General features: G+C 40.0%; 1 protein-coding gene across 1 annotated transcript in view; it reads left to right on the top strand.

Moving 5' to 3' along the window:
• The window catches only part of Tbc1d4 (TBC1 domain family member 4), a 205130-nt gene that overhangs the window by 120922 nt on the left and 71428 nt on the right, over nt 1-12780 (top strand). Inside the window, 3 exon segments of the mRNA XM_033760923.1 lie at nt 4159-4749; nt 6211-6300; nt 9409-9513. Coding sequence (XP_033616814.1) covers nt 4159-4749; nt 6211-6300; nt 9409-9513 — 786 coding nt within the window.

The following is a 12780-nucleotide window of genomic DNA, read 5'->3' as shown; positions in this document are numbered from 1 at the left end:
TTTGAAAAATAACAATTTGTGGTAGATATTAATCTATCACCTTTAACCATGTGAATGAAATAAAAATCAAGAACAGCCCAAAATATGTCTATAGTGAATAAACTCTTCAATGTAGCAACTTTACCCTTCAGGATGGGGATTTAGAAGGAGTTGGGGAGGGAGGGATAGATAGGATAGAGAAAAGTTAGAAGTGAAGTCAGAGGGCACAAGAAGATCACACGAACTCTAGGGAGCTGTGAAGAGAAGATAAGACAGAACAAAATAATCCCAAGAACAGAACAAACTAACAGCAATAGGGAGGCTAGAGACTGTCATCACTTTCTTATAAAACTAATGTCAATTGAGAGAAGGAAAAGGAGAAGAAAGGGAATAGAAAGAAGATAAATTCAAATTAGGATAGGAACAGAATCAAAAAGGGCGAGTAATGGAGATCAAGGTAGGAGAGAGAGAGAGAGAGAGAGAGAGAGAGAGAGAGGGTAAAAAGATGAAAAAATTAGAGAAAAGATAAAAAATATTTTTAAATGATTAAAGATAAGTGAAAAATATTACTTTGAAAATAAAAAATAAAATTAGAAAAAGAGGGCCTCCTTCAGGGTATGCCTCTGTTGACACAATAGACAGTGTGGGCAGGAGTGTCCAGGTCTAAGCTAATTAGTCTCACTCAGCAAGCCAGCAGCTGGCCCTTGAGGTTCAGGCTGATTTTTGGCTGCAAGGACCAGTTTGAGATCTTGTCCTCCTGTTGGGTTGAACTCTGAACGGTTCTACCACAGGTTCTAGCTGTCTTTCCCCTGAAGTTAGATCAGGCTCCGATGTGAGGTGCTGGTCCCTCCAACTTACCAACTATGGTGGTGTGGTGTGCCTTTATGGAAGATTTTCTTCACTTTTTCAGTTGGCTTCAATTTTAATCTAGGAATCTCAGAGAGGCCCTCTTTGTCTTGTGCAGGCATGTGTGGGCAGTATGCCCTGTATTGTTGCCTGTGTGGCTGGGCTCTTCTGTTGTGCTGGGTCGAGGGGCTGGCCTATGAGGGTGGTGAGTGGCAGCCGGGCTACTGTCCTGAGAAAGTTTTTTGAGGTTAATACAAATATTGAAAATGTATGATGCACGGGGAATTATGTTTGGTTTTTGTGATGCAATAAGTAAAAATAGCAGAAGAAAAAGGACAGAAATCACCATCCATTTAAAACATGTATTTTTAATTTTTCAGTACTGAGGACTGAACCCAGGGGCACTCTTCCACCTAAGTACATGTCCAACCCTTTTCATTTTTTATTTCAAGACAGCCTACCTAATCAAACTTGTGATTGTTTTGCCTCAGCTTTCCTTAGTGCTGGGATTATAGGCATACCAGTGTGCCTGGCATATATATTTTACTTTTCAGAATAAATAAGCCATATACAATGTTAAAGGTGTAAGCAGTATGGGGAGCAAAAAGCTCAGGGAAAAATCTAGAGGAATGGTTGCTGTGTGTATTAGGATGTAAATTGGCCTGGAAGACACCTGGGGGTGCTGTCTCATAAGGTGACATGGCTTTAAGATGAGGCAAAGGAGTGAGCCTGGTGAATAACTAGGGCTGGAGGCTGGAGGTTAGAGATCTTCAAGTAGGGTAAAGGACTAGTAAGGAGGCAGTATTGCTGGAGTGGAGTTGGCAGGAAAGAAATGTAGAAGGAGATATAGGTCAGAGGAGATGAAGTGAGGATGAAAAGATGAAAGTCCAGGTTGACCATTTAAAGTCCTAGGAAAGATATGTAACCACAGTGCAGATTTAATCTCTATGTATATCATCTGTGATAAGATCTTGTCTTTTACTCTTCATCAAATAGAGAGCTGTTGGAGGAAGCTACTGTGAGTAATGTGTTCTGTATCCTCCCTAGGGTCTCCAGCAGTGGCTGACATGAGATAGAGTCAAGGTGAAAGGTATCCAGATTTTATTTAGTAATTTTTATGTGTACATGGGCTCTCTCAAGAAACATGAAGGTCCAAAGAAGCAGAAAGAGTAGTAAAATTAGGAAAACATGACAAGACTAAGGTTTTTGATTGAGGCAGATAATGGTGGAAAAGTGACCAAGAAAGTAGGACTAGTTTAACATAGTTGGTTTGTTAGGTTTCTCTTGGCCTTGCGTCCCATATTTGGTGATAAGCATGACTTCCATGTGGTTCTGGGAGGACATCTTTCACTCCGGAGTTGTCTGTTGCTTTCAGGAAGCAAAGGAAGGTCAGAGTGCCTGTCTGCATCAATGGTTACTTAGTGCCTTTAGCTCACAGTAACCAATATATCAGAGTAGTATATTTTAAAGTGGTATTATTTTGTTCCTTAAATGCCGCCATTTAAAAGGATCATTTTGGCTTTGAAGAGTAGGTTGAAGTGGGTGGAAAACCAATTAAAAGGCTATGGAGTAAACCATGGGAAAGATAAGTGTAATCCCATTGTATGTGTGAACCATATTTTTTTTTCCTGTTCATGCGATAGGCATTTGAATTCTTTCCAGTGTTTTGGCATTGTGATCAAAGCTGCGGTGATATTTTGCGTATAAGCTCTTCTGTGGATATGTTTTCTACTCTTTTGGTGGGTCATGAGGGAGGTGTGTCATGGGACCTGCCCTAGGGGGTCCCCTAAAGAGTGGTGATGATCTTAGTTCAGTCTGCTGAAAGGTTACTGACAAACGTTACAGATAAAGGGCTTTAGGACGAGTCAGTGTGAGGCATAGGCACGTTGATTAGGCAGATTAGGAAGTAAGAGATAATAGGAAAAAAGACTCCAGTTAGATTGCCTGGAGGGGGCTCACTCTGATGATGGGTTCAGATGGGCCACTCTCAAAAACAGGAGGCCAGCTTTTATGGAGTAGCTGAGGTAAACCAGAGTGTGTGCAGGTCGTTATCCCAGTGCTGGTTTTGAAACTCCAGAGACGGTTTATGCAGTTGTGTTCTCCTTAGACAATTGTTCTGGCTCAGAGGGTGATCTTATCCTGAGGTGGTCTCTGAGGTTCTGCTTTTCCTGTAATGAAGGTGATCACAAGTTTAGGATTGACTGTTGATCTCTAGGCCTCACTGTAAACACTGGTAATCAGATGTTGCTGTAAAGCTTGAAAAGTACTTTAGTTACTTTCATTTTGGTGTCCTCAATCTTGAAGGGGGACTAGATATTAGATAGATTAGGTGACTTTAGGTTTAATAAAACCTTGTTTTTTGTTTTTTTTTTTTTTTTTGGTACCGGGGATCAAACTCCAGTCCTTTCGCTTCTGAGGCAGGCGGCGAATAAAACCTTGTTTTGCTAGTTTTTCCTGAACAGTTTAACAATTCCTAAGATCAGGGCTGAGCAGGGATCTGACCCAGAGTTTTAATAAGCAAAACTTCCTTAATAAGGAAGATAAAAATTGAGCTTCCTTTTTTCCCTTTTATCTATCTTTATTTCTTTTATTCTACTTCAGGTCTGTGCTTAAGGTCTAAGAAACTGCTTTCTACCGTGCCGTGTCATTTACTTTTCTGCACTCACCTGTGAGAGTCCGGACTGCACTGCCTCCTTGGGCCTGTGGTCTTTTTGATGTCAACCATTGGCATCTCTGTGGTGTGGTATTTGGTTGCATGGCTTCAGTGTGTATTTTCCATTTTGCTGATTCAGATGAGTGTTCCGGTTTTAACCTCTATCTAATAAGTTAATTTTATCTTTATTGTTGGAAATTTGGGTCCCTTCAAATGAGGCTCGTAAAAACTTAAAAAATAATTAAAAGATGTATTCTGCTTTATTAAGAACTGTTGGCAGTGACCTGTATAGTTTCATGGCTTTTTTGTGAAACTAATACATTCAAAATTTGAAAGTATAATGCATCTATTAAACTTCAATTTTAATAAACCTTGCTACATTGTAGTTTTACCTGAAATCATTTATGTCACATGGTGTAATTTAATTTAATTCATTTTTTGGTACTGGGGATCGAACTCTGGCCCTTAGCACTTGTGAGGAAGGCAGCAGAACCACTGAGCCAAATCCCCAGCCCACATGGTGTAATTTAAATTTACATTCTATCTTGTGTAGGATTTACTCCTTCTTGTACTTTGTGATTTAGGATGAAAACCCATTCCATGTACTAATAATAAGTCTCGCTACAGGTAAATTATCTCAAAATGTTCCAGTAAAACAGGATTGTCGTTTCTTCCCCCAGGTTCCTGATGTAATCAGCAGTATAAGGCAGTTATCTAAAGCTGCTATGAAAGAGGGTGCCAAACCCAGCAAAGACAATGAGGACGCCTTTTACAACTCTCAGAAGTTTGAAGTCTTGTACTGCGGGAAGGTGACAGTGGCCCACAAGGTGGCCCCGTCCAGCCTCATCGATGACTGTATGGAGAAGTTTAGCCTGCACGAACAGCAGCGCTTGCGGCTCCAGGGAGAGCGGGCAGCGGACCCCGGGGAGGAGCTGATCTTGGAGGGCGAGGCTCTAGGTTCCCCCCGGGACAGCCTGCCCGAGGAGGAGGAGGAGGAGGACGAGGCAGAGGACAGCCACTCTACCCTGCCGGCCCTGGCCAGCCAACCCGCGCCAGCCAGCGCCCGGGTTTGCCTCCCTGAGCGGATTTTGGAAGATTGCGGCTTTGATGAGCAGCAGGAGTTCCGGTCCCGGTGCAGCAGTGTCACCGGGGTCCTGCAAAGGAAAGTTCAGGAGAACAGCCAGAAGCCACAGCCGCGACGCAGACACGCGAGTGCTCCGAGTCACGTGCAGCCCTCGGATTCGGAGAAGAACAGAACGATGCTCTTTCAGGTGCGGGCTGGGGCTCCGAGCCTGCCCCCTGCAAACCTCGAGCTGTGAGACCAGAGCAATGCGGGGAGGGGGCGGGTCCTTAATCCTCCACCTGATCACCCCAGAGCCCAAAATGTAGCCATAACCCCAAAACCCAGCTTTCATGTGTTTTCCCTTCCAAAACAGATAAGGTCAAGGCCGGTGGAGCAGGACAAAGCAATTAGAGGAGCAAAATAGAAAGTTGATGGAAGCACTAAGAACAGAAGATTACCCGTAATATCTGTGGTTAAGTGTGTGACGGATACTTTTGGTATCTGACATCAGCATTTACCTTGATCCGATTCTTAAATAAATACCTTTAAAAAAATAATTGTAGAAAGCCTCTCTTAGAAAGAATGTAGAGATGTGAATCTAAGAGAGTGTAATTTGGCATGGAGAGAGAGAGAAAAAAAAAAAGAGGATTGTTTTAGAGAGAAAAAGGGAAATTCCAGAGACTTTTCATAGATGTATTTCAGACGGGAATACGCCAATTTACCGTGGCACGTAAGAGGGAAGGTTAAAGGTATACCTCTGTTTTTTTTTAATTTACTGGGTCATTTATTGAATAATTTGATGTAAGGTATACAGTTATGGGCATAAAAGATAATTCTTGATTCTAAAATTAATTTTTAAAATGACATAACAGTGTATAGAAAACTTCAAGTTCTACTTAAAGATCTTAATTCATAGCCAGGTCCTGTGGAGAGTCATCAGTCTTCAGCTAGTAACATATGAGTTTTCTTGAAAAAAGCGAACCACTGACCTTTTTATCCTGTTTTAAAGAACCCCTGAGAAGGAAATTCCACAACATACAGTATCTTGGTAAACAGTCCCAGTGTATATTTGCTTTGTCAGAAGTTCATGTTCTTTTGTTAGTGTTTTGTTTTGTGTTTAACACTAGGCATGTAATTAAAATGTCTCGGGTCTTTTCTGTGATGAAGAATTTTTTCTCTTCTTTGAGTTATTAGATTTTTTTTCCCTTAGCTTGTTATATATAGTCGCTGCTATTAATGGACCATTTGGGAGAAAATATGTTTTTAACATAAATAAATGTTATTTTTGGAAATCATGAAGTGAGGATAGGTTGCCTACTTTTTTGAAATCATTTTTATTTTGAGAAAAATATCTTTTTTGTATCATACAATTTAAGACCAATTTAATTTTTGTGATTTTTTTGAAAAAAGGCAAGAAATGTTTTGAGACAGCTGATATTTGAAGTTACCATTTTCTGTTGGACTGGGTGTTGGAGCACATGTGAAATAGGTCTATTTAAAATATGGCATTTAGGTATTTAATTATTGGGTATTTTATTAGTTGAGTATTATGGAGTATTGTAAATATTATTGATTGTGAAGTGAGATATTACTAGTTGAATATATAATTATGAAGTAAAATGTTAGGTCCTAATAAGTTGAAATTAATTGACATACTTTTATTTTTAAGGTCGGACGATTTGAGATTAATCTTATCAGTCCAGACACTAAATCGGTTGTGCTAGAAAAGAATTTTAAAGATATCTCATCCTGTTCTCAGGTATGTATCGAGTTATATTGTAGTCTTTGAAGGACCAATTGACCACAAAACAGCGGGGTTCCTCAATTCACCACAAAACAATAGGGTGTAAACCCCTGCAAGTGTTACTATTTCTACAATTCTATTTTTATTAAAGAGAATTGGTTTGTAAATTAAAATTTGTTCACGTGTTTGTGTGTACAACAGTAACAAAATCCTGTCCAAGCCCCTCTGCATCTCCCCTGAGAGTCTGCCTCAGTTTCGGTCAGCCCCTTCCCTTTGCAGTGACACTTCTTCATCAGGCGGAATTTCTGTGGTAGAGAATTCTTTGGAAAATACCTCACAGTTAGTGTTCCTCATAATCTTGGGTAGTAACTGAGTCACATTTGCTCTTTATGCCCGAGCAGGTAGTAAAAGGAGAACTCGTGTCTGAGCGTCTATTAATATACATGCCACATTTTGAAAATAATGCTTTAATACTTTTGTTCTTTTAACTTACATACTCTGTGTTTAAGTGCTTTAAAAATAACTGGTGCGGTGAATGTGTGTAAATTTACAAGGTTAGATATAAACTAATGTCGGAGGGCCATAGTGATATTTTAGAATATCTACCCAAAAGTTAGAGCTGCCTAAATATATTGTAAACAAAGCAAGAAATTTTGAAGTAGCCAGGATAGAGGAGATGTCTAAATCTAAATGTCAGAATGTATGCAAAGATATCTCTGAGGAGGTTCCTGGAATTGAGAATTAATTTTTTTTCTTGGCCTAATGACTTTCTCTACCTTGAAGCAGGTAGACCTTGCTGAGGTCTTCACCTACCTTTTAATGTTGAAAAATTGTAACTACTTATTAACTGCTGTCCTCCTGTCCCTTCTCCTCTTCTCCCCTCCTCTCTCCTCTCCACTCTTCTTTCCTCTCTTTACTTCCCTCCCTTCCCCTCTCTTCCTCTTTTTCCTCTCATATTTTGGAGTTAGCATTGCAATAGGTATAATAGTCAGACATTTTTCCCTTCAAAGATGATAAGAACTTTTAAATATCTTTTGTATTTTTAAGTCATTCTCAGTTGATAGAGTTTCATTTCTAATATTTTGCTTTGATGTTTTGTTTCAATTATGTAGAGACAAAATTATGTATACATAAGCATTCTCGGGTAAATCAGTGGCTACATCTGAATACGGGAGGACTGTATTGTAAATTTCTAAAGTCCTACTTAAATGATATAAATTTGGTAGACAGATTATTTACCTGAAAAAGTATGTATTAATCATTCTTCTAATTACGTGTTTACTGAGGGTCTCTGTAAGATTATAAGCTCTATGAGGACATGCATTAAAACCAGCTGTGCTGACATGGAATTTAAACCTTAGGTGCTCAGTGAATGGGCCTATTCTGCTTATGGGGCTTTGTGCCATGCACTGGAAAGAAAGTGATGTATAAATCAAATCCTGCCCCCCCGGCACCAAGAGACGTCCTTAAAATGCAGTACTTCCTGCCCCTACATTCCCCATACCTCCCAGTAAGAAAACAGGCAATGCCATTGAACACCACAAAGAAAAAAGGAAGACGCGGCCAAACCCAAGCATAAAACTGGAAGTTCAAATAGGACGTTTGTTTTTCCTTTTAATTTTTATTATTTATTTATTTATTTAACACTTTACATTTTGATGTTCTGGTTCAGATATTAAGTGAAAGCAGGAAAGAAATTGGTGGAAAGACCTCCCAGCAGAGCACTGATCAAGTGAGCCTGGGGCCCCTCTCTCACTCAGTGGCTCTGCTCCTGTTACTTCTTTCCACAGAAAGGTGGGCTGATACACAGCACAGTGTGGCTGTATTCAGGAACAGGCGTGCTTTGCAATACTGTACAACTACAAATGTTTCTTTCTTCAAAATCAGTAGGACTGCTTTCCTGGCAAGGATGGAGAGCAGAGAGTGGCTTTCTTTCTTAGAAACATTGCTCCCACCTGGAAGACTTGCTGAGCTGACAAAGTCCTCTGCATTTTTCCCATTTATTACTAAACTAGTAAAAAAATACTCATTAGTCACTAATTGATTGTACCAGATCGAGCTTATTTTTAATTTATGAATTAAAGACTTATTCCTCCTTACTTCTTCCAGAGTTGATTTCCTTTTTCCATATCCACTACATAGATTGAGAGTGTTATGACAAGATGAATGGTTACCATTTATAAAACATTTCAGGAACTTTCATATAGGTATTTGTTAGTTCTAAATCTTACATCCTGCACAGCAGGTTCCATTACTGCTATTTTGTAATGGAGACTCAAAGATAATTATTAGCAATTTAGCACAGTTTATCATACCTAGCAGATTTATTGAACCAAGATTTAAACATAAACGTGATTTGAGAGTCTCTTTTCACCTAAATTTTGGTGATTATAGGGCATCTTTAAATTTTTTTACTTACCCGACTTTTCAAAATATTCACTGTACTGACTATTATAATAATACAGTGTATTTATTGGTATGTATGTATTCAGACTAAATGAAAATCACACGGGATGAATTTTTTTATTAAATATACCTGAAATTATTTAGCCTGAGTTCAGGAAGTACAATGATTTGTGAATGTGGATAATTGTCACTTGCAGTCATACTTTTGCACATACCAATCTTTCAATAGTGTGGCTTTTTAAGTGTCTATAAATAGAATAGACAAATAGTCTATTGTTGTATGCAACTTTAGGGAATTGCATGGCATTTAATTCAGATATTCTAGGTTGTAATTTTTTCAGCTCCTTAGCTACCTATAGACAAGAACAGGGTTTGAGATAAATCATCTCACTGGTATTCTAAGAAGACAATAAATTGAAAACTCAGTTACTTACAAATGTGGAGTAGTGGTTTTCTTACAAGACACAGTGGATCATGCCATCACTATTTTTTCTCTTGTGGCCCTGAGTCCCAGGGTATTTATCAGCAACAAAACAATCTGAGTTGGTTTCAGTCTTTATCTTACATACCAACAGGCTGTCCTGTAAGTTCGCTATGACATTATGTCCCCTATCACATTGCTGTGAAGAAGAAATACATAGAGCTGGGAAAGTGTAGAATTGATGTTGATTTCTCATATTGTTGGATGGATATATTCCCTTCTTTCTTCTAACCCAGGGTATAAAGCATGTTGATCACTTTGGCTTCATCTGTCGGGAGTCTCCTGATCCTGGTCTGAGCCAGTACGTTTGTTATGTGTTCCAGTGTGCCAGTGAATCCCTGGTAAGTGGTGCTTTTGTTGTCTGCACACTGCTGCCCACACATCTGTGTGAACCCAAGTTTCACAGGGGGGAAAAAGGGGCATCTAGAAATATGTTTTTACCTCTCAAGGCTGTGCAAAAGTAGAAAAATAAAAACAGTTTGTCACGGCAAGTTTTAAACCTAGACTATGTCAGAATTAACGAACCCAGTGAGGTTACCATGAATATTTTTAAAAGGTAGGAAAAGACTAATAGAAAAAAAAGGTGTAACTTTTCTCCTTGCTCAAATAAGCAACTAAGAAAGTCCATTAACCTCTTATTGTCTTAATTGCTATAACAAGTATTTTAGGAGAATAAAGAACTATTTTTTCTTTATTTCATTAGTCCTTATACTTAATTTTAGAATCTTTTATTCTTTGTGGTCTTACCTTGAAACTTCATTTCCTTCCTTTGACATTTAAAAGTCAGTTCTTTCCATTATTTCCTGCTCCTGTCTTCTATTATAGGAGCAAATGGAGTTTGAGAAGAAATACATAAGACAGATTTAGAAATACATTTGACTAGTAATTGTGTTAATTTCTTTTTTCTTCAAAGTTTTTACTTTTATCTGTCCTCTCCCGTCAACCATTTTAATTAAAACCTTCAGATATACACATTACCATTGTTTGAAGAATTTACAGAAAACTATTTTCTTAGCCACATAACCCTCTTGCCAACATTTCCCATAGGAAAACACATCCAATTTAGATATATACACACAAGCCGGGAGAGAGCATTGTCCTTGTCTCCTTGGTATGTGTCACTCACCTCCTGCTTAACTCTCACTTTCTTTTTTTTGAGAGTCTGTTTCTTTTCTTTTATTGAGTTTATTGGTACATTTTAGGTATACAGTACATTTACATTCATTATTGGGATCTTGTACACTTCCATGACAGGTGGTCTTGGTTCTCATTTTTCCCATTGTCCCTGCCCTCCCTTCACCCCCTCTTCCCCTCCCCATTTACAAACACTTTCCATTTTTTTCTTTTTTTCATTTTTTTCCATTATAAGTGGGAAGGGTAGGGGAAAGGTAATAAGGGAAAAATATGAGAAAATTAACTCTCACTTTTGACATTCCCCTCCAGGACTCTTGGCTTAGGAGGGAGTGGGAATGGATGGGAACAAAGGCACTTTTGATTAGTGCCCTCTGGTGGTCTACCCTTTCCTCTAAGGATTATAGAACTCCTGTCCCCAGTAGTTTGGTATTCTGGAGAGTTGAATTTTCCCTCTAGGTAACTAACCATACCTATCCAGATGACTCTTCCTGAATAGGTTCAGTTTGGGACTTCAGATAGGGATTTGAAAGTTACTGCTAGATAATAACAGTGGAAGGAGTGAAGGTGGATGGACACCCAGAGGGAGGACAGAGAAAGAAAGAAAGAAAAACAAAATCAATGATACAACACTGGGAAACGTCAGCCAGGTAGGATTTGGTAAGGGGTAGTCTGGGGTACTCTGTTGCCCGTGCTGCACTCCCCACCCGTCCCTACTGCTCCCACATCACTCCTTTGCCGCTTCCTTCTCTGGTAAGTCTGGTCCTTCTGCTGTGTTCTGGATCCCACAGTGTCCTGCTTTTTGAAAACCTATCACTGATCCCATATTTTAAAATTTTGTCAACACCATTTACTCAACTTCCCAGCTTAGAAACTTTAATGCATTCTTTGTCCATCCTGTTGTTTGTCAAATCCTACTGATTTAAAGAGAGAAATGTCTCTCATCCATCTCATTGTCCCCTCCTCCTCGTCAACATCTGGTTCTGGAATTCTCGGGTTGGTGTCTTAACTACTGTTCCTGCCACTGGTTTAATCTGCCATCTGCTTATTGTCTGTATTATGCTGGAGTTTTATATCTCACAAATTCTCCTTCCAGAGCCCTGTTCGTGCCTCCTTATTAAAGGACAACATCTGTGTTATCTAGCATGTGGCCTTCATTATTCTCTAGCCTCTTGTGCTGTTACTCCGCCCATGCAAAACACATGCCATGCCCTTTCATATCTGTGTCTTCATATATGTTATTCCATTTCACAAGCTCTTCTCTGGGCCAAAACAAAAGCCTGGTTTGATTATTGCTGCAGTGGTGCTTTTATTTTGGTTTGTTCCTGAAATCAGCAAGTTTGAGAGTAGTGCACAGGCCACATGCACAATCAGGGAGTTTTTGTTTGTTTGTTTTTCAGTGCTGGAGACTGAACCCAGGGCCTCATGCATTCTAAGCAAGCACTCTACCATTGAGCTGCATCCTCAGCCTGGTATCTAGGGCTTTAGTGAGTGGTTGGAGCTCTCTGAAGGCCCCTGGTGCATTGCTGGATGGAGTGAGGAAACTGCATGTCTGAGGAGGCCAGAAGCAAAGTTCACTGCTGTTCATTCTGGCCATACAAACTTGTTTCTTTTTTTGGTACTGAGGATCAAACTAGGGTCCTTGTGTTTGTGACGCAGGCACCGGAACCACTGAGCTAAATCCCAGGCACACTGCTGTTTGTTCTTTAAAGCTGGCCGTGGGCGCTGGTCAACCTGCAGGGGCCACCTGTTACTGAACAAGGGGGAATGACCTCTGTTGCCCTTCACTTTCCTACTGCTTCATCAGCAGTAGCACCGGCGTGGCCTTGCCCTGCCATAACTCAGACCCTCTTCCTCTTTACTTCTCCTGTGGGTCATTCAGGACCAGCCGGGTTTGTCTCATCTTCCTCAGGACTTTTCTGACTCCCTTTCCTAAGGAATCCAGTCCTGTCATTGTCCTCCATCAGGGCCCTCCCTACACTTTGCTCACAGGTCCCTCTCAGTTTCCACTAAGGTCCCTACTTTTTAATCTGTTTACTTAACTGGCCACTCCACAGATTGGGGAGTTCATAGTCCGGCCCTTGTCTTATTCATGCTGTGTTTCTGGGCTGTCTTTAATGTTTTCCTATTTTGAGAGACAGATCCCGTACTTTGCTCGTGACTCCAGGGAGTTGTCTTCCAGGTGCTGGCTGATCTTCACTGCATCCTTTTCATGAAAAGAAAAACTGTGTAAAACCTTCTTGTTTTCATTCTCTGTTATGGGTTTCATTTTATTTTGAGTATTTAGTTTTTGCATTTTGTCCCCATACTTGTAGAATGAGTTTTGGACACAGGTGTCACAGGAGAAGGTCTGGGACCTGCTATCTTTCCCTTCTGTACTCTGTGATGAAGGCACTCGCTGGTGCTGGCTGTGCATACCCCTCAGTTCCTGTTACTTGGAGCAGTGTGGCTTTTGAGCTTTGGCTTTGTTCTTAAGG

The sequence above is a fragment of the Fukomys damarensis genome, unplaced genomic scaffold, assembly GCF_012274545.1.
Source record: "Fukomys damarensis isolate Sample0158 unplaced genomic scaffold, DMR_v1.0_HiC HiC_scaffold_6, whole genome shotgun sequence".
Taxonomy (NCBI): domain Eukaryota; kingdom Metazoa; phylum Chordata; class Mammalia; order Rodentia; family Bathyergidae; genus Fukomys; species Fukomys damarensis.
Note: the sequence above shows the minus strand (reverse complement) of the source record. Positions and strands in the feature narration are given on the sequence as shown.